Source organism: Aedes albopictus, chromosome 2 (assembly GCF_035046485.1).
Source record: "Aedes albopictus strain Foshan chromosome 2, AalbF5, whole genome shotgun sequence".
NCBI lineage: Eukaryota > Metazoa > Arthropoda > Insecta > Diptera > Culicidae > Aedes > Aedes albopictus.
The window spans coordinates 279,550,559-279,573,788 of record NC_085137.1 but is presented as its reverse complement, the minus strand read 5'-3'; the positions used below and the strand labels follow the sequence as shown (position 1 = coordinate 279,573,788).

Here is a 23,230-nt window from a genome sequence, read left to right as displayed (position 1 = left end):
ATTTTTGGATAACATTCAAATTTTGGACGGAACTTATATAGTAATGTGTAAGGTTCGAAAAAACACTAAATCATGGCAAGATTTCTGAAAGAATTGCAAGGGTTTCTTGGTGATACTAAAATATGTTTTTGTGGAATTTGCAAAAAAAACGTCACCGGAAATTTTAGATAGACATTGCTTATTAGAATCTCGTAAATAAAATCATTGGTTTTGTAGACTGTGTATGTCGTGAGAAATCAATATGATTGGTTTTCTGACACAGTATCTAAATCGTGCAATTTCTGAAATTCCTGATAATAAAATACAGGTGAGACCTCCTGAATATTTCTATGATTGCTTTCTTAGAGAATTCCATGGAAAAAGCTTTGGAATAACTGGATAGAATATTAATCATAAGATTAGGTTCATGGCGTTATTTTAACGTATAGGATTTTCTTGATTTATTGTAGATGAGTTTCACGAAAACGAAATGGACGAAATTCCTGAATTAATTACTTGTTCAACTTCTGTTGAATCGTTTTGTTTTTTTTTTTGCTAAAAACTCTGATAGAATTATCCTCAAAAATACGTAAACTTCTTTTGTCATGGTAAAATTTATCTTTAATTTCCAATAGGAGCATTCGTTAAGAGGGAAGTAGTGGGCTAAGTGAGATTCTTGGTAAAATTTTTGAAGTTTTTTTTTGCAGAATACTTGAAAATTTGAAGCTTTTGGAATTCTCAGGAGGACATTTCAAGGGTGTGGTGTGGCCAGAAAATCTTATCATCTTATTATTTCTAATAAATAAAAGCTTTTCTACATACAGTTTACTCAAAAGTCTGAACATTTGCCAGACATTTCTTTCCGGGATTCCTTCAATGATTCTTCCCGGAAATCATCAATTTTTTAGAGTAGATTATTTTTCAGATTTCTCCATGGGTTATTTCAAGGATTCCTCTCTAGAGAATTCTTGAAAGATTTCCTCAGGAATCTACCAGAAACGTTATTCAGGATTCCTTCAATCAGTTTAAGTATTTGAAATGATCGTCTGGAGCATAACAAAAGTCATGAATAGTTGAAAAACTCTTGCTTTTTATGAGTTTGAGTAATCAAAACCATGTTTTTGTACTGGCGCGGATTTGATGACCTCAGCGCGGATTTCAAATGGCTTGGCGCGGATTTTGCGGTTTCCAAATCGAGACTTTTGTAACAGCCCTGCAAGCGTAATGTTAGTCATAGTTTCCGGCAAATTGATTTTATCAAAACTATGAACATTCCTGCTTATGAACCTAGTATATTACATTTTTTTTTCATACCTACGTGATGTTGTGTAGGGTAGTGCACGGTCGTATTTTGGCCCAAACTGGGAGCTTTATTATTGTCTATCCGGTTGGAATCAAGACCGACATTCAATCAAAAATTGTCATTTTCTTGGTCCACAAGTGTCGCAACTGTTTCGCATCTAGTGCGCTGTATTGCTGATAACAACGGGAAGGATGCGCACTACTTTTGACATGATTAAAAAACGTCGCGAGTTGGGTCGCGTCGCGACTTGATTGTGCGAAGTCCGGTTTGGTGGCGGCCCGACAATACATTTGGTCGGCGTTAAGTCAGATCGGACCATCTGTTTTTCAATGCTTTCGAGAAAATGTCCTGCATGCACTTGAAATTTCAAATCTATGGCATTATTTTCAGAAATATTATTATTCTTTTATGTAATGACACATCTGCATCAATAACGTCGAAAAGTTCAGGTTTAACTAATTCCTTAGTGCACTGTTGAATATGCTTTGGCATTCATGTGCAGTGCAAATAACCACAAAACATTGGAGAATATGATGCCGTTTTAAAATTTTAAACTTATTACGTATATTAGGGTGTTCCAGAACAAAATCTATCGGAGAAACTGATAAGATCCCGAATGTGTCGTGGTTGCCAAGGTATTTACATATTCTAAGGTAGTTTTAGATGTCAAAACTGGCTGAGCGACCATTATTTTTTCACCGTGAGAAATTCTGAAAACAAATCCCCCGCCTCCTCAAATTCCTTTGAAATTTCGCTTCCTCTGCTTTTCTCCACAAACCAAACGTCATGCTCAACCTTACAATATATAAAAACCTTGGTGGTTGCAGCGCATCGCGCGATCATAGCAACAACGATAAATATAACGTTGTCGTCAAGCATTATATTGTGGATTTACCGACTACTTGTATTCTACCGGTTACTTAAGTAGCCGTTACAAAGTAGCCGTTTACATATAAAAATCAACTTGATTGTCAAAAAATGAATGTCGCTGAGTAGCTAGTGGCAATGACGAATAGCGCATACAATAAAAATGTTTAAAATCATTTTTAAGTTACTCTTTTTGTAAAACAGCTACTTTGGAGGCCATACTGAAGCGACCGGTAGAATACAAGTAGCCGGTAAATCCACAATAACAAACTACGCTTCGCGAAAATTGAATCGCGAGGCATGTGCGGCCATGATGCGATCGTTATCATCTGTTATCATGAAGTCGAAATGATATTGTGGATTTACCGACTACTTGTATTCTACCGGTTACTTAAGTAGCCGTTCAAAGTAGCCGTTTTCATATAAAAATCAACTTGATTATCAAAAAATGAATGTCGCTGAGTAGCTAGTGGCAACCAGGAATAGCGCATACAATAAAAATGTCATTTTTAAGTTACTCTTTTTATAAAACGGCTACTTTGGAGGCCATATTGAAGTGACCGGTAGAATAGAAGTAGCCGGTAAATCCTCAATAAATACCGAAAATCATTCACTTTTTGTGCATTCTTGTTGCTCTAATGGACTTATCCACCGATGAACCGAATTCATCGCGGTCCGAAAATTTTGACATTAGAGCGGGGCCGTTTCCAATCAGAATTGGACGATTCTGATTGGAACAGACCCCGCTCTAGTGTCAAAATTCTCGGACCACGATGAATTCGGTTCATCGGTGCATAAGTCCATATCAAGGTATGCCAACACTCTGAAAATTCTTCACGTCGTTGGTACGTGAAAACATACGTAAATTTTTTCCATCGCACTTTTCACGTAACAGCTACGTGGATTGTGAGTGACGGAACTCAATTCCTCGTATCTCAAGGTCACTTAGATTTCACGTAACAGGTACGTGGAAGTATAGATAAATTTTACTGGAGGCTTTTAAGGACAGACTTGTTAGAATCCCAATATGGCGGCCACAATGGCCGACTTTGGCACCTACTCACGATTTTGAGGGCACAAATCTCTTCGTAAACAAAACCAGCGCACCTGAGCTTCTTATTTTAAGCTTATTATTGTCGGGCCGCCACCAAACCGGACTTCGCACAATCAAGTCGCGACGCGACCCAACTCGCGACGTTTTTCAATCATGTCAAAGGTAGTGCGCATCCTTCCCGTTGTTGTCAGCAACACAGCGCACTAGATGCGAAACAGTTGCGACACTTGTGGACCAAGAAAATGGCAATTTTTGATTGAATGTCGGTCTTGATTCCAACCGGATAGACAATACAAGTGAGCAAGAACAGAATAATAAATAGCATTGTTGTTTGAAGCTTGTTTCTTGAGATTTGTGCGTTTGAAGTTTTGATGCACTGTTGAACTGGGATTTCAAGACGTTTGTCCTTAATGGTAATTGCCTGGTATCCTTTTAATAATATTTTCATTTCAAAAGTTGTACCGGAACATAACCTAAATTCCAATCACTTTTTTCGATTGCTAATATCGTTCACCCCATCTGTTTTGAATGGTGTGAACGGAATTAGGAATCAAAAAAGTGATAGGAATTAGGTGATGTTACGGTACATATATACTTATAAGTAGACTGTTTATATAATGTATCCATATATTTCAATTATATATGAATATTTATTGTAATTTTCGAGGTAATTTTTCACAATTTTCGGTAACAGAAAAAACAAATGAGCTTCGGCTTGAACTCCGCATACGCTAGTCTCCATGGCTCGGTGCTTCTGGTCCTTGTTCTTCGGTGCTATCCGTACCTGAAATTCGACAAAATCTTTTCAATGAGCCACAAACAATTAAATAGTTATAAAAACACCTGTAGATACCCGAGAAGACGGATTGCTGCTGCTGCTTGCTAACTAAAATGTTAGGTTAGAAATTTTTGTTTACATTCTTGAGTGGCATTGGAGCACTCATTTCCACCCAACAACCACGTAGCATTGACGTGAAAAGTAGGCGGAAATATGCTACGTGAAAAATCACGTAGCTCTTACTGCAAACATCAGTGCCGTTAACTAAGGCGCAACTTGAGTGCCATGTGGGTCCGGTAAATCTGAGTTGAGTGACGAAAACGGCAGCTTACGTGATTTTTCACGTAGCATTGACGTTTGGATTATTTTGAGTGAATGAATGCATTGTTTTCAATCATAAATTCTGTTTATTGGTTCATAAGTGGTTTAACCCTTTATAAGGCAGTGGCAACTATATTGCCACCTACTGTTTGTATTTTTATCTGTGTTGCAACAATTTATTTCGAACTTTTTTTTTGGTTTACGCAAAATTGGGATTACCAACAACACCTGGTATTTTTTGGTGCTAAACAAAGCTTTAACAACAATTTGGGAGTCATTTGTGTTCTCAAAAATGGCTAAATTTGACCGCGTGAAGAAAATAAGCTCAAACTTATTGAAAAATTTTAGATTTGGTAAATATTTTAAGAAATAATCAAATTATGGGTTAACATGAGCTGAACAACACAGTTTATATTATGGGTTAAGCCCTAATCCACTCTAAAATCTCTTTTCCAGCTTTTTGTCGAAGTCAAAAGAAGAAAAGTACCCTAAACGGGCAGTGGCAAGAATATTGCCACCAGCGCTGGTGGCCTAAACGGGCAGTGGCAACTATATTGCCACATCAAAAGCTCGTTTTTGGGGTTACCGGGCAATGGCAACTATATTGCCACTAGAAATCCTCTACATAGAGATGAGCGGAAGTTACATACGTCGATTCGGCAACGCTGTTTGTTTTGTTTACAACAGCTGCCAACACTTGCTACAAAGCTAGATGTTCAAACTTTGTGCGTGACTTCGTTGTGGTTCAAGTTGTTTTGTTTACATTTTCTAACTATGGTAGAATTTTTTTTCCAAAATTTTGTTGAAATAGCGGAGCAATTGAAGAAATCTGAAATTCATTGCAAAAGTGTTACGCTAATCATATCGGCAGAAGTGAAGCAAGAAGCAGCAATGGAAGTTTTTTCGACAAGTTCAGCAACAAAAGTGTCGTCATAAGCATGAGCTTTTGAAAGCAGAATTAATAAATTTTTATCTTTTTACTAAACATACATATGCCGCCAATTTCTCGATATTAAAAATAAATAATTTTTATTTATTTAGTTTCGATTGCAATACCGTTCAAACGACGCCTTCCTACGAACGATAAGCATGTTCATTTGGCTCACACTTTGACAGTTCTCTCTGCACGATTGGCTCACAATGGCCGCCTCCGCAGATCTCTATAATGTAGGATTACTAATTGCCACCAGCGTTTTTGGGCTAAACGGGCAGTGGCAACTATATTGCCACCTAGATTTTTGAGAGTTTCTTTCAAATAAAAATTGCTTTGTACATGTAATAATGTATATAATCATTTCCATGATATTATACGTTGACAACTCTACTAGTTTTCTCGGCCTTATAAAGGGTTAAATAGTGATGAACTGAGACGAGACTCGCGAAGAGGAAAAAAAGCAACGTCAAGTGCAGCCCAACTGAGCTGTCAGTTGTAGCCCGTTTGATTACGTTACCTAAAACGAGTAAAGTATTGCAGCATTTTCTTCTCCTGTACTGTCAAAAATAAATTGAAAACAAAATATTCCAATGATTACTTTGTTTGGCGATTGTTAGCGATGCAAAATTTCACCTCAACATGATTTTGTACGTGAATGGGATTCAGTCACACTGCATGTGAGGTGACGCAGTCACGTACGTGTTTGAACCACCAGCCCAAAACATAATGTCAACACAGATAGGAAGAAGAAAAAAATAACAAAGTGGAGAAAAAGAAGACCGTCTTCGCGAGTCTCGTCTCAGGTGATGAATAAAATTTATAGCGAGTTGTAACATGATCCGATAACGTGTGATCCCATGATAAAGCGTGCATAAGATGCTTTGATTGCCTGTGATCCCATGATACAAGCATGGAGCGAGGGTGTCGGCATCATGCCACTGCAAGAGCAAAGGCAATCTTGGATTGTTCGTATCCTACACATACACATACACTTTAAGTGGATTTCTTTTTACAATTCAAATCTCAATTTTTTCATCGAGTATATGTTCTGTTGTGCACATAGATGTCAAAGCATTTTCAACAGTGCAATTTCCCATATGGCTTGGTCAGCCAAAGCAAAATTAAGAAATTGACATTTGTAAGGTGCTACGGTCACCCTTACCATGAGCGCTTGCATAGTGACGTCAGCATTGTCTCCTCTTTCTTTCCTTCGGCGTCGACCCGTAAAGCCGTCCTTGCCCTCAAAAAAAACATTTGAGGGCAATGTTTAAAAATCGTATGAGAATTCGATGAGGTTAGGTTTTTGCTGCAAGCCTCTATACATAGTCGGTCGGCCGAGGACCGACCCGTCCAGAGTCCGACTGCACGGACTAGAGTCAGTCTAGTTAGAGCAGGGGTTCCCAACCTTTTTCAGGTGGCGACCCCCTTTGAGAATTGTCAAAACATCTGGAGCTCAATAAAAAAAATTAGAAAAAAAATGAATTAAATGAACGAAACCGATTTTATTTGGATACAGAGACGTAGCCAGAAATCTACTGTGGGAGGGATTTTTGATGATCATTGATACTTTTTTTATTCGACACTCACATTTCGTAAACAATGATGTCATGAATATTAAATTTGAATTGTAGTTGAAAAATAGCTGCGCAGCCGAAAAATGTTTTCTTCTGAAGGCGTTTTATACTAAAAATTTGTTCCTTAAATTGTGGCATTTTGGGATGGCGGTATACAAAATTAAAGATAAGTAAAATTTGCACAACATAGAATAAAAATTTAACATTTTTTTGATAACATCGCGGCTCTCCTTGACTGGCTTCAGGGCCCCCCAGGGAGCCGCGGACCACCGGTTGGGAACCCGTGAGTTAGAGTTTGGCGGACTGTCACTTTCGAGCGGAGCCAATCGAGCATGACGTCACGGTGTAGCATTTATCGGTGACGACACCATGACGTCATGCTCGATTGGCTCCGGTCGAAAGAGACAGTCCGCCAGACTCTAATTATAAGGACTCTGGGTTGGACTGCACACTAATGGACTATCCGCTTTGCGCGCAGCCACAGCTGATCAGCAGGAGTAAATCAATTTAATTTTGTATGGCGAAATGCATCTAAACTTGAATTACTTGAAATACAAAGCTTTTCCCTAAAAAATATTTTGTAGGCTTAATAGTGGTCACCATTGTGCACAACCACTACCAAATGTTTTTTTCAAATAATGTGTTCCACTTTGAAGAATTTGCCTTTAGATAGTATTCGCCATACAATATTTTTGCGATTTACTTTTAGCGATTTTTCGCGCATAGAAGCTAGCGCCACATCGATGCGGTCGATGCGGAGAGTAGGAAAACAGCCGATGTAGTTAATTCATTGTTATGCCAATAAGTGATTGGGAGACGGTGCCCGAAGCTCTTGACAAATAAAAATAATTTCCTCTCCCGCTTTGACACACATGTGCACAACAGTGTATGTGTTACATGTTTATCTAATCCCATCCGAAGGATGTTTGGATTGTGCAAAGAAGATAACCACTCACGTGCGACTGTGGAATCGAGTTCAGTTCTAGGCCTACTGGCGACGGAGATAGTTGAGTGACTCCGTAGCTTGAAGGAATAGAAGCGCCCGTGTAGCGAATTGGGAGTCGTGAGTTCGAGTCTCGCCGGAGTACGTGGATTTCTTCTCATAATTCAAATCTCCATTTGTTCATCGTACACATGTTCTGTTGTGCACATGGATGTCAATCAACAGTGTAATTTCCCACATGGCTTGGCCAGCCAAAGCAAAATCACGAAATTGACATTAATTCATGAGCTTATCTTTACCAGAGAAGTTGTTCTAGAGAAGCGCGAAGAGGATTTAGGTTATGTTTATTTACATCACGCCCAATAACAATCAATTTTTGCGGTGAACAAAATTATATTTTCGCGTGCGTGTTAGTTTGATCTGCCCATAAGATGTCAAGCATACAAGTGACGTCATGCTTTGCACTAACACACTTTCATGTGCTTTCATGTTGCGCTTTGTTTCCCATGTTTTTCTATTTCCTTGAATTTGCTCGATTGGGACCGCGTTTGACGGTTCAATTGGAACCTTTGGTTTCAGTCTTCGCGCATCTCTATAACAACTTCTCTGATCTTTACCTGCCCGAAAAATCGCGTAGTCCACTCTGACTGAACGCCGACCATCTTCTATATATATATATATATATATATATATATATATATATATATATATATATATATATATATATATATATATATATATATATATATATATATATATATATATATATATATATATATATATATATATATATATATATATATATATATATATATATATATATATATATATATATATATATATATATATATATATATATATATATAAAAATGTAGTGGCTTACGTGGGACCGCGCATAACTTGCGAACGGATGGTTCGATTTGGGTCGTCTAAGTTTTGTTCTGTTAGTTTTCACCCAAGGAAGGTTTATGAGGCCTAAAACATGGGAAAATTGAGTGTTTTTGAAAATCGGGTTTTCATACATTTTAAACGGGGACTTGGGCGCTTGGCTAGGGACTTGAAACGTCAAAAAACGCAGTAGGCAAGACAAAGTTTGCCGGGGACAGCTAGTCTATATATATAAATGCAGTGGCATACGTGGGACCGCGCATAACTTGAGAACAGAACGTCAGGTTTTGGTCGTCTTTGTTTTGTTCTATTAGTTTTCACTCAAAGAAGGTTTATGAGCCAAAAAACATAAATAAATTAACATTTTTTGAACATTGTTTTTTCACACATATTGAACGGAGACGCGACGGGGACCTGATCTTAGAACGTCAAAAAAACGCAGTAGGCAAAACAAAGTTTTCCGGGTACAGCTAGTTTATCATATTATAATCTTGGCAAGTTCAAATAATAACTTGCGAAGATTTTGTAGAGATTATATGATAAACTAGCTGTCCTGGCAAACGTCGTTCTGCCTGTCTACTGTGTTTTTTGACATGCAGCTTTATAGAAAAATGTCCTGCAAAATGGAATTTCAAACTTTTTCGTCTTCGTTCCCGATTGATTTTCCCGTACTAACGCGTCGGAGCACTGCACGAATGAAACACTGAAAGAACGGTGTAGACACAGACAGTCTGTGATGTAGATCCGTTGACTCGTTCGAGCCTATTCGTGTCATAGGGAATCGCGCCACTTGGGCGGTGGCTTCTATATTCGTCTGTTTTCCACTATAACGCAGTCAAATTTGAACCAATGAATTAACTACATCGGCTGTTTTCCTACTTTCCGCATCGACCAATGTGGCGCTAGCTTCTATGCGCGAAAAATCGCTAAAAGTAAATCGCAAAAATATTGTATGGCGAATGGCATCTAAAGACATATTTATCGAAGTGGAATACATTATTCGAAAAAATATTTGGTAGTGGTTGTGCACAATGGTGACTACAGGGTGCGGCAGGAAAAAATGCGAAAAGTTCAAGGCACTATTACACGCTAAATATGGGATATATATGACTATTTTTTCATGACAGTGTATCAGTCAATGTCTATATTCTAGCACTGAAAAATAAAAATGAACACATTTGATGTTTAACATGTGATAATGTAGGCCCAATAAGCGGATATCAATAAACTGCGCGCCCAATGGTCATTAAACAAAATGACTATAACAGTAACAAAATTAGCTCAAATTCGATGAACAACCAGACCACACTGATCCAGAGCCATGTATTTTCACATACCAGATGAAATAAGTACATATATTTGATGATATTGTAGAGAAAATCAAAAATTTTGTTTTATCAGATGCGAAATTTAGCGACCTGTGCGATTTTCTGCGGTTTGAAAATTCTGGTTGTCTTCATCCTCAGGCGCCGCCCTGCAAAGGTTAGTGACCAAAATGGGAAATTTTTTAATTAACTTTTCAGAAAACTAGCCTATTATAGATCATGGATCGTTGAAACATAGATTGGTTAATGTCAAATGGACGAAAATGAGGTTTGAAGTTGAAAAACACTTTCGCATTTTTTCCTGCCGCATACTGAATATTTTTTCGGCAAAAGCTTTCTATTTCAAGTAATTCAAGTTTAGATGCTTTTCACCATACAAAATAAAATGGATTTACTCCTGCTGATCAACTGTAGGTTTGCGCAAAGCGGGTAGTCCATTGACACAACTTTTGGAATGTGATGAGATAGGTATAGTATCTACCCGCGTACAACATTTCAAGTCAATGGACTACCCGCTTTGCGCGCAGCCACAGTTGATCAGCAGGAGTAAATCAATTTAATTTTGTATGGCGAAATGCATCTAAACTCGAATTACTTGAAATAGAAAGCTTTTCCCGAAAAAATATTTGGTAGCCTTAATAGTGGTCACCATTGTGCACAACCACTACCAAATATTTTTTCGAATAATTTGTTCCACTTGGAGAAATTTGCCTTTAGATTGTATTCGCCATACAATATTTTTGCGATTTACTTTTAGCGATTTTTCGCGCATAGAAGCTAGCGCCACATTGGTCGATGCGGAGAGTAGGAAAACAGCCGATGTAGTTAATTCATTGGTTTGAAATTGACTGAGTTATAGTGGAAAATAATAAGAGTGCATACTGAAACACACACACAACCAATCACTCTTTGTTGTACCTCTTGTCATATTACATTGTTTATAAACGTCATGAGCATTGGCGCACCTTTATGTTGATTTGTTTTTCAATAAAGCTCATTCGCTGTTAGAACTCGTAACGATCAAACGTGTTTTTCTTTGTTCTCGCTGGTCCTCGGTAGTTCCTCGTTCCACGTGTTATTGTTCGTGCAGTTGAAAATCGGAATTTTTGTCACGCGAAAATCGATTTTTCTCCCAAACCGAGCGTCGGACGTACGTCGGGCAAAGTGCGCTGGATAGAGGGCCAGATCCGCTGCCCAGCGCACTACGTCCGACGTTAGGTTTTACGTGTGGATTTGGAGAAAACTCGATTGTCGCGTGTTGGGAAACTTCGGGCTTCAACCGCGACGACAATATAACCTGCTGCGCCGCTCTCTAGGTTATGGCCCCAGTGTCCAGAAATGGAAGTCAAAAATAAAATCGTGGCATTCGACGGAGAGGGCTTCCATAACTGGAAGTTTCGCCTCGAGACCGTGCTGGATATGCACAATTTGTTGGATTGTCTTGAACGGAAAGTGGACGATATCGACGAGTATCGCGATGTGGCCGGTGAAACGGCGGAAGCGCGCGGAAAAGAAGAGGAAGATTTTGGAGCGAAAAGTGAAAGACAAAAAGTGTAAATCGATCATTGTGCAAGCGATCGGAGATAGCCAGCGCGAGCTAATTAAAGAGTGTCAAACGCCAGAGCAGATTTGGGAAACGTTGAAAAACGTTTTCGAACGAAAAGGTGTCGCCGGGCAGCTGTACGTCAGGATGCAGCTCTTCACGTTGCGCTATGTGGAGGGGCGGGCAAGACGATGGCGGAGCGCCTAGTGAATTTTGATAAGTTGATCCGTGAGCTAAAGGGAAGTGGGGCAAATGTCGAGGAGTCGGATGCGGTGTGTCATCTTTTATTGACACTGCCGTCGTCGTTCGACCCGGTTGTAACGGCAATCGAAACTCTTCCGGGCGGAGTCACGATGGACTTTGTCAAGCGTAGGCTTTTGGACGTGGACATGAAAAAGCGAAATCTCGAGTGTAGTGGTGAAATGAGTGGCGGCCACGACGGCGTTGCCATGGCATCGAGCAAGTATGCGAAGAAGATCAAGTGCTTTTTGTGTGGAAAGCTCGGCCACAAGAAGGCCGACTGCCGAAAAGTGAAATCGGGTGATTCGAGCAGTGCGAAGCCGAAGAACGAAGCGAGCAAACAAAAAGCTCATGTTGGTGTTGGTGACGAGCAGCCGGAGAACGTTTCTGTCGGCGGAGAGTGGTGAATTAGTGAAAGTGGGGTGGTTTATCGATTCGGGTGCCACCGACCACATGCTAAAGGATGCGGATTGTTTTTCGACGTTGCGGCGGCTGGAAACGCCAGTGGAGATTGTGGTGGCCAACGGACAAAAGCTTCGAGCTGAATACTGCGGTGACGTTTCGTTGTATGCGGTAGTCGGCGGCGTGACGAAAGAGTGCGTGGCGAAAAATGTGCTTTACTTGCCGGGATTGAGCTGTAACCTCTTTTCTGTGAAACGCGTCGTGAAGGCCGGATGGAAAGTTTGTTTTCACGGTGAAAAAGCAGAAATCGTGAAGAATGGTGTCGTTTCCGCGGTCACCAGCCAGCCGACCGTTTGTGAGCCGTGCTTATCGGGGAAGATCGTTCAGTTGCCATTTGCGCTGAGTGACGAAAGGCGGTCATCGCGGCCACTGGAACTGATTCACAGTGACGTTTGCGATCCAATTAAACCAGTGACGTGGGACGGTAAAAGGTTAGTGGTTTCGTTTATAGACGATTATTCGCACTTCACGGTAATATTTCTGTTAGAGACGAAAGACCAAGTGTTCAAACGGTTCCGCGATTACGAGGCCTTGGTTACGACTCGGTTCGGTACTCGAATTGCTCGGCTTCGAACAGATAACGGCGGCGAATACGCGAACGATGCGATGCGCGAGTTCTGCCGGAAGAAAGGTATTGCCATGGAATTCACGGTGCCATACCTGCCCCAGCAAAATGGCGTATCGGAGCGGATGAATCGCACATTGATGAAGCGGGCTCGCGCTTTGCTGGCGGAGAGCGGATTCGAAAACGATATGTGAGGAGAAGCGGTGTGCACAGCCGCGTACCTCACGAATCGGTGCCCAACATCGGCGGTGGAAGAGAAGAAAACTCCTTTTGAGTAGTGGTACGGCAGAAAGCCGGACGTGAAGAAACTGAGAGTGTTTGGTAGTGCCGCTTACCTCCACATTCCAAAGGAACTGAGATCGAAACTGGACGCCAAGTGTAAAAAGCTGTTTCATGTGAAGACGGCTTTCTTTAACGGGACCATTCAAAAAGACATCTATATGCGCTTGCCGGGCAAATTTGGGGCTGGTTCACGTGTGGCCAAGTTGCACAAATCGTTGTACGGCCTCAAACAGGCCTCAAGGGCGTGGAACGCTAGATTCCACGATTTCGTCGTCGGTTTGAAATTCAAGCGCAGTGAGGCCGATACGTGCTTGTACGTCGCTAATATCCAGAATGAGACCGTCATACTTATTATTTACGTTGATGATATGCTTATTGCATGTCATTCAGTCGATGTCCTTGTCAAAGTCAAAGAGAAATTGGGCAAAGAATTTGAAATGATGGATCTTAAGGAAGTCAGCACGTTTTTGGGATTGACAATTGAACGAAACAAGAAGGACGGTGAGTTGAAAATCGGCCAAAAGCTATACCTTAAGAACCTCTTGAATCGATTTGGAATGAAAGATTGCAAACCCGTTCAAACACCGTTGGCTGTTGGTCTAAGGCTGGAGAAATGCACTGATACGGAGAAGTTCACTCAACACCCGTACAGAGAACTTGTTGGGTGCTTAATGTACGTTACTGTCACTTCGAGACCCGATTTGTGCATGGCCGTGAACTACTTCAGCGGATTCCAGAGCTGCGCTACCGATGAACACTACTCCCACCTCAAACGTGTTCTACGATATATCCAAGGTACTCTCGACATGAAGCTGGTTTACTGCCGGGACCAGGACGCAACGCTCCTGGAAGGATTCGCCGACGCCGATTGGGCGGGAGATATCGTCGACCGCAAGTCTCTATCAGGATATGTTTTTTGTCGTGATGTACAAGAAAGCAGGTGTCTGTGGCGTTATCGTCAGCAGAAGCTGAATACGCTTCGCTAACCATGGCAGTCACTGAAGCGATCTGGCTACGAGGCTTGCTGCGTGATCTCGGACAACGTGTTGCTGATCCAACGATAATACACGAAGATAACCAGGCGTGCATTCGTGTAGCGGAGAGTGATAAACCAACGAGGCGGATGAAACACGTAGATGTGCGTTTTCACTTCGTGAAGAACGAGATAGATGCTGGAACTGTTCGCCTGTTGTACGTGCCATCAGAGGATCAAGTAGCAGACGTCATGACCAAGGGGTTACCACGAATCCAATTTGAGAAGCTGCGAAACATGCTCGGGTTATTGGGTTGACGGGGGGTAATAAGAGTGCATACTGAAACACACACACAACCAATCACCCTTCGTTTTACCTCTTGACATATTACATTGTTTATAAACGTCATGAGCATTGGCGCACCTTTATGTTGATTTGTTTTTCAATAAAGCTCATTCGCTGTTAGAACTCGTAACGATCAAACGTGTTTTTCTTTGTTCTCGCTGGTCCTCGGTAGTTCCTCGTTCCGCGTGTTATAACCTGCTGCGCCGCTCTTTAGAAAACAGACGAATATAGAAGCCACCGCCCAAGTGGCGCGATACCCTACAATAGGGCAGTTCAGACTTTAAACATGTCAAAAATTCAAAGCTCCCATATGTTCATTACAATCCTTGGTGCAAAATTTGAGTCCTGTCAAATTTTCAGTTATTTCGGTGGTGATTTAATGGTGGCCCAAAAGCATAATAGGTTTATATGGAAATTACTATGGAGAATTTTCAAAAAAGGTTCTCCGCGCTGTAGAGCATTAACACATGGATGAAATCATAGGGTCAAAGCTGAATTGAATTCTTCAGATCTCAATGATGAATGTTGCCGAAGACCGGCGCTTATTTCGACAATCGGCTAAATAGTTATTGAACAAATTATCACTCGCATGCGCATCTTCATACACGATGTCCTGTAAGGTCTGCAAGAAGCTAACACGCATACTATGATTGCGTGTCAAGCATGTCGATCGAGCTGTGGTCTTCTGTTCAAGCACGCATGGACAATTATTGATTAATAACTTTTGTCTCGTGAGTCGAAACGAGTTGATGTCTTCGGCAACATTCATCATTGAGGTCTGAAGAATTCAATTCGGCTTTGACCCTATGACTTCATCCATGTATTGAAGCTCTACAGCGTGTAGAAACTTTTTTGAAAATTCTCCATAGTAATTCCCATATAAACCTATTTTACTTTTGGGCCACCATTAAATCACCACCGAAATGACTGACAATTTGACAGGATTTGTGTGGAGGGAGCAAACACTAGAGCAGTGGTGAAGTCTAGTGCTTTTACCTTATATATATATATATATATATATATATAGATAGATGTAATAAGATTCCCGAGGTGGGCCAAAATACATACACTACCCTAATGATAGTAGGATTAAAGCTAACTATACTACGTCTTTACAGACTTTTATTTACTTGATTATTCATGACATTAAGGAAGCTGTATTCTGTTTATAATAAATGACATCTTGATTTCGTGCAAAAAAAATCGTTAAAAAAATCACTGCTTGCAACAATGACCAGAATGAAACAGAACAAAATTTGAGTTAATCTTCCTTTTTCGTCGAATGATTCCTTGTTCGTTTGCATTATTTTTTTATTCCAACAATCCTTCGCTTTTTTTAATTGGCGAGAAATACTGTTGCATTACTGTTGTAAATCTGTGGGAAACAATATAGTAGACACATAATCAAGATATTGTACTATCATGAAACTCAGTGAAAATCATTGAAAACGCATGTGGCTTAATGGAGTGAATTTGTAATGAGTATGTATTTTAGGGGCTGGGCAAATTGTGCCATAATCTCCCAGCATGCCAAGTTTGATAGCTCTCTTCCTTAGATTAGCTTTTGTAATCAATTTTATTTTTTACTTACTTCATATCTTCATACTTGCACATTTTAACAACATGAGATGGAAAAAATGTATTATAAAGTACATATGTATGGAGTAATAAAAATAAGTGCATTTTAACTGCAAAGCAAAAGTGAGATTATATTGCTAATTCGATAGGTTTAATTTATTTGAATTTATGGTAATTTAATTTACGTAAATAAATAGTGTAGTTTTAAGAAACCTAGTGACAGATTTTTTGTACATGTAGAAAACGACAACTATTACAAGTGGACAAAGTAAGAAACTTCATGTTTTCAAAATACAAACATATTATTTGTGTATACACTGCATAAGATCACTCGAAAGAAATCCTGTTTTTTGTGGGTATACACCCGATTCTTTTTTTTTTTTTTTTGCACGGGTCGATTTTCTGCTGAACTGAATACATTAGGCATTCATTTTCAGCTCCGCTGTGAGATACTTGAAAATGAACACAGAAAAACTTAACTACTTTGTGGACGTAATGACTCCAATATCATCAACACACGCTCTTCAATATTAATTTCTATTCCCGATCAGCCTAGATAGCCGTGTAGTGGCGGTAGCAGTCCCCTCAACTGACTAAGAATATCACTACGGATTGCCTGAGTCCACCAAACTAGCGATCCCTAATTCATGGTGTCAAGCGTACCGTGCCTAGCAATGAATGGTTAGGGGGTCTAATAAAAACTTAACCGTGAACGGAGCCTGTGGAGTACCAGGGCGCCCTCCACAGTATTTTGCCCTTACTGTGTTAAACGGAGCAATGACGCAGTGGACCTTATTTGTCTCCGGGATAAATCGGCCATTTTTCTTACGGTTTAAATCCGAGGCTTAATATAGTTTATTGCATTGCTAACTGGACTGCGACAGAGTGCGGAATCTTAAATAAAAGTGCGATATTGCGTCAAATCGTTCCGGTGTCTTCACCGCACTTATTCATCATGAACTAATGAATAAGTGCGTTGAAGACACCGACACGATCTGACACCAAATCGCACTTTTATTTGAGATTCCGCACTCCCTCGTCGCACTTTTAACTGCGCAATGCGCAATAAAAGTGGGTCACGCAAATCTACCAGGAAAAGGCAGTGCATGCCAGTACAAACCCTACACCCCCATCTTTCTTTAAAAAAAATGTTATGAAGCTGACATCTAAACAATCTCTTTTTATGTATTATGCTTTTGGTCGAAATACGAAGTGACCGAACGTGCGAAAATTGATTTTTAACCTATTTAGAAATGTCGCAACTCAATTTGGATTAATGCATATTGTTGCTCTGAATTAGCTTAATGATGCACAACAGAAAAAAATAGATTAAAATTCACTTCGCAGCTGCAACTTCGCATGTGCTTCTAGCGACGACTTCGATTTGGTGGTGCGACGATAATAACACTAAAACTACAGACTCCCTTGAATTCAGCAAATTTATCCCATGCTCTGAAATGAAATACCAGCGTTATTATCACTCAGCACCCATCATTTACGCTATGCAACTCAATACTTGAAAACAACAATCCACAATGCCTTCGCTGGACTTTGGCCTGCCCAGTAGACTGCGGCTTATTTTTCAAAAGTTGTTGAAACCTGGAATTCGTAAGCTCTTTTGGATTCAAATGGCAACAAAAATACCTACAAAAGCAAGCTTAAAAAATTAAAATTGGTCAAACGGTTGAAAATTTATAGGACTCTAAAGTTAAAAAATTTTGTAAAAAGAAGAAAAAAACAAGTTAAATCTTCAAAAACTCATATTTTGCGGGACTTTGGAAAAACATGATGTTCTAGGAGTTTATTCGAAATTTAATTTGTGAGAAATTCATAAAAAAAAGATTGAAAATCGGTTAAAAATTGAGAAAGTTATGACACTTGAAATGAAAACACCTTTTTATTACTCGAAAATTCAACTTTGAAGCGATTGCGCGACCTCTAAATCTCAATATTTTTGGCTCAAACTAAGAGGTTTCTCTTTTTGTGTCATTTGAATCCAAAAGAGCTTACGAATTCCAGGTTTTAACAACTTTTGAAAAATAAGCCGCAGCCTACTGCCCAGTCGTAATATTCCATAAGCGATCTAACATCAAGGACCTTCCCCACCTGCTATTGGACGAACTTGCACATTGTGGAAAAGCTCATTGATATATCACATCCAGGAAGTCTCGAATACCTTACGATCGAGACGGGAATTCAACTCAGCTTCTCTGGGTTAGAAATTGCAAGCCTTATCCATTAGACCAGTGCTGCTCAAACTGCGGCCCGCGGCTTAGACGCTAAATCTCAATTTAGTCCGAGGTATAGTTCAGCCCAAGCACCACTGCATTGGACTAACTGCAGATCCAACATCTGTCAAACACGAAAACACATCCGCGAAACCAGAAACAATTATACATAACTTTCCGCTCCTTAATTATCAAATCCCGTCACACAAATTATCAGAACAATCCACCAAACAAGACTCTGTGTTCAGCAGCTACCATCAACCTCCTTGCATCTTTGCATGCTCCCCAACATCAACGTGATGTGACGTGGCTCAACTATTTTCGAATAACATGCCCTTGGCTTTTCAAACCTTTTCCAATTCTAATTTCAACCTTTTATCAATGAACAACAGTCAATAGTTTCACATAACGTTCACTTTTCCATGACAAGGAAGGCAGGGAGTGCGTTCAATGCTGGTCAGCAGGAGTAAAAACATTTTATTTTGTATGGCGAAAAGCATCTAAACTCGAATTTCTCGAAATGAAAAGATTTTATCGAAAAAATATTTGGTAGGCACCAAACCGGTCATCATTGTGCACAACCGCTACAAAATATTTTTTCGAATAATGTGTTCCACTTCGAGAAATACACCTTTAGATGCTATTCGCCATACCGTCAAGGCGCCATTCACCGTGGGGGCTCCATTCACCGTGTGCCTGCGAATATTTTTCCATTATTTCCATATTACGATTGAATGGTATGACTGTTTCCCTTCAATTTCACCAATACAACGTTGTATTGGTGAAATTGAAGAGAAACTGTCATACCATTCAATCGTAATATGGAAATAATGAAAAAATATTCGCAGGCACACGGTGAATGGAGCCCCCACGGTGAATGGCGCCTTGACGGTACAATATTTTTGCGATTTATTTTTAGCGATTTTTCGCGCATAGAAGCTAGCGCCTCATTGGTCGATGCGGAGAGTAGGAAAACAGCCAAAGCATTTAATCCATTCCCAAGCACCCTATCTGAAGGAAGAAGCTTGTAAAGCAAATTACTTTATTTCCATGCACCCCCCAGCCATGGAAATGTTACCATGTTGTGGTTACAGGAACTGCCAAAACCACTACCAACTACTATTGTGTATTCAACCCACCCTTAAGTCAGGCGCCCCCAAGCCATGGAATCACTACCTTGCTCCCAAGCACCCTTGCAGGGACTTTCAAGGTTAATCATTCTCTTTGATCGGCAACCCGCAACGATTAAATGTTTCTTTCGACCGGCAACCCGCCACGGCCTCGATTATAACCGGCACCCGCAACGGTTAAATTCCTTTCGACTGGCACCCGCCACGGTCTCAATTGTCCTTTCAACCGGCATCCGCAACGGTTTCTTTCGACCGTCACCCGCCACGGTCTCAATTGTCCTTTCAACAGGCACCCGCAACGGTTGAATTTCCTTCGACCGGCACCCGCCACGGTCTTTTTGTCTTTTTTTTTTAACTGGCAGCGGCAACAGTTAAATTTTCTTCGACCGGCACCCGCCACGGTCTCATGTGTTCTTTTAACCGGCACCCGCCACGGTTAAAATTTTCTTCAACCGGCAACCCGCCACGGTTGAAAAAAAAATTGTTCTGATAAATACCGATTGTACCACGCGCGTTCACACTTCTCCACTGAAACATCATACAAGCACGCTCTTTCAATGATCTGTCCAAAAATTATCCATTAACACCTGCATTTACAAAACACTGTGTCATCAATTCCGTGCAAATAATTGCACTTCCTCTTTTAATTTCACCTGCCGAATTGTTGCACCGTTTCTCTCATCTGTTACCTATAAAATAGCTCACAATACCTGCTTTTCTTTGTTGTATTCTTTTCCTTTTTTTTTTGTTTCATATTTCTAAAAATTGTGTAAATAACTATGCTCTAATAATAAGATAAAACTACACAAATTGTAAATATGTATATACTTTTTCATATTACCTACCCTAATCTCCCTTGTAATGGCTAGTTTCCACCTGGTAAGTACAGTGTAAAAGGATAGGACAAGTAATGGTCAAGTAAAACTTTTGCAATCGAAATTACTTTAGCGTTCGCAGTTGATAAGTAATTCGCAGCCAAAAAGATTTGCCAACAGATGGCACTGTCATGCGATGCTGTCAGTCATGTTGTTAATTTTCCGTACGGAATAATATGTCGATGTTATCAGTTCGACAGTTGGTCTCGTGACGAACAGTCGTGTTTCTTTCTTTCTCGCAGAACGATAGTTTGCACACTGCATTCAAAGTGATAAACAACTCAGTGAACCTATTGTTATAGTGCCCGCATCAATAAAATCTACCTCTGCCTAACAAAGAAGCGCTGTTATATAGATAGATACAGCCCGATAGCGCCACCACGGACGGTGGAGTTTTCGATAGTAGAGGGGAATTAACTATTGGGCAGAGAATAGCTAAACACGTCTTGTCTCGTGTGTGGACGGTACTAAAGTAATGATTTATTTCTAATGTCTTATTCTAAGTTACAGGTCATAGGTTGCTTCGATACGTTCTTCAACACTCCTCCTCAACCTACTGACTCTGGATTCCCATAGCATCTCGCTGGAGCTCGATCTTGGGTTTTGCGAGCGGCTTCGTCAAACAGTCCGCCAGTTGTTTGTCGGTACTGATGTAGACAACATCGACGTCGCCGCGTTGAACAGCCTCCCTGATGAAGCAATGACGGATGTCGATATGCTTGGTCCTTGGATAGTATCCACCGTTTTTGGCAACTGCGATAGTGCTTTGGTTGTCGCAATTGATCTGGACCGCTTCATCGACATCAAACGTTGCACGCAGGCGCTTCCACCAAAGCGCTTCTTGTACGGCTGCCGAGAGCGCCATGTACTCGGCTTCACAAGTCGAAAGTGCTACAGTCTGTTGACGTTTGCAGCACCAGGAAATCGCACCACCCTGCGCGATGAAAACGAATCCTGTAATGGACTTCCGGTCCTCACTGCTCGTAGCCCAATCCGCGTCAGCGTACCCTGTAATCGTCGAGTCGGCGTCCTTCCTGTACGTTAGTCGAAAATTCGAGGTGCCTCTCAGGTATCTCAGCAGATGTTTGACGGCGTTCCAATGTTTTTCTCCGGGGTTTTCATTGAATCTGCACAAAACGTTGACAGCGTGGCATATATCCGGACGTGTGCACTGCGCCAGGTACATCAGACATCCTACGGCCCCTTGTACGGAACACGCTTCATTCGTTCGGCCTCTTCATCGTCGGTTGGTTGCATTTCCTTCGTAAGCTTGTCGTTCGGGTTTAACGGTGTCGCAACCGGGTTGCTCTTGGCCATTTGGAACCACTCCAGGATGGTCTCCACATACGCTTCTTGGTCGATGGAAATCTTACCTTGGCTTCTCGTGATACGCATCCCCAAAACGTGCTTGGCTGGACCGATGTCTTTCATCAGGAACTCCCGTGCCAGATCATCCTTCAGCTGCTTCCGCCATCGACGACAGTTCGTAAAGATGAGCACATCATCGACGTAGATCGCGACAAACATAATTTTGCTGCCGGCGATCTTGTAGTATACGCAGGGGTCGTAGTCCGTTGAAACCAGTCCAAACTTCTTCAGTGCGGTATCCAGCTTTTGGTTCCACACGCGGCTCGATTGCTTCAATCCGTAGAGAGCCTTGTTCAGCTTGCAGACCTTGGTCCTGTTCTGAGTGTCTTCGAAGTAAGGCGGTTGTTCCATATATATCTCCTCCGAGAGTTCTCCTTGGAGGAAGGCTGTACAGTCCCGATTCGTTCGTTGGAGGCTCGTTAGATGGGCTATCTCGATGGTTGAATGTTCACTGGTTAGGGCAAAACCCAACTAAAAAGCACTGTCAATGTCAAAATCGATGTCAAAGCGAGTTTGACGTCTGACCCCAGTCGCATCGCAGCTCCTATATACAGAACGTTTGTGTAGGTATGCGAATGTTTCGTGACGTATTTCGTGTCAGTTGCGTGTGTCTACAACATCTGGATCAGTTGTCAGTTGCCCCAACAAGCGAACACGATTCGCTAATTGGGGCGCAGTCGTGACCCAACCAGCGAATCCGGACTGTAATCGCATCCATTTGATCGATGTCGAGATTCAAACGGGCTGCCGTCGCAAAGAGATATCGCAGGGAACTATGACGTACAACAGGGGAGTATGTTTCTTCATAGTCTACCCCCTTTCGCTGCGAGTATCCTTTGATTACCAGCCTGGCCTTGTGACGAGCTGGTCTTCCTTCCGCGTCGAGTTTGGTTTTGTAAACCCATTTGCAACGAATGGCCTTCCTTCCTGCCGGGAGATCCGTGAGAGTCCAGGTTCCATTTCGCATCTGCGCCTCATAAATACTCCTCCTGCATCGCGGACTTCCATAGCTGGGCGTCGTCTCGCGATAATGCGTCTTCGGGAGTAGCGGAATCATCGGAAATGTGCTGCGGGGAATCATAACCGGTGGAACTCTACCGCTTCGCCTCGACGCCTCGTGTGACACGGGCGGATTTGAAACTGTTAGCGACGGGAGCGCAGTGGGGTTCGTCACAATGTTGTCAGCAGGGATCGTCACAGAGTCGTCTGCGCTATCGTAGTTGTCCTCGGAGTTGGTTGTCGTCGCTTCGCTCTCAGGTTCACTTCACCATCACGCTTCTGGACCGCTAACTCTTGACACGCCGCTGACCTTCCTTCGTCAATGAACGTCACATCTCTTGATTTGAACACGGTTCTGGTTTTCTTGTTGTAGAGCCGGTATGCCTTGCTTTCCTCATCGAAGCCGATCAGGATACATTCTTCTGCCTTCGCATCCCATTTGCGCCGCCGTTGCTTCGGAATATGCGACATCGTTGTTGTCCCGAAAATCCTCAGGTTGGACAGATCCGGTTTCTGTCCCGACCAGGCTTCTTCGGGAGTCGTGCGAATTCCTTTCGACGGTGAACGGTTGATGATGTACACAGCGGTAGCAGTCGCTTCCGCCCAAAATCTCTTCGGCAGGTTGGCTTCGTGCAACATGCAACGGGCTCTCTCCACTATCGTCCGGTTGGCCCG

General features: G+C 41.5%; 1 protein-coding gene across 1 annotated transcript; it reads right to left on the bottom strand.

Annotated features, from left to right (window-relative positions):
- Positions 1–20,741: 20,741 nt before the first annotated feature.
- Positions 20,742–21,374, bottom strand: LOC134286595 (uncharacterized). The gene has a single exon (XM_062848229.1). It carries the CDS (start codon positions 21,372–21,374, stop codon positions 20,742–20,744), a length of 633 nt encoding a protein of 210 aa, XP_062704213.1.
- Positions 21,375–23,230: the final 1,856 nt, after the last annotated feature.

Bases quoted from the DNA above. Each gene is read 5' to 3' on its own strand.
- LOC134286595 (XM_062848229.1), bottom strand. From the start codon at position 21,374: ATGTACCTGGCGCAGTGCACACGTCCGGATATATGCCACGCTGTCAAC.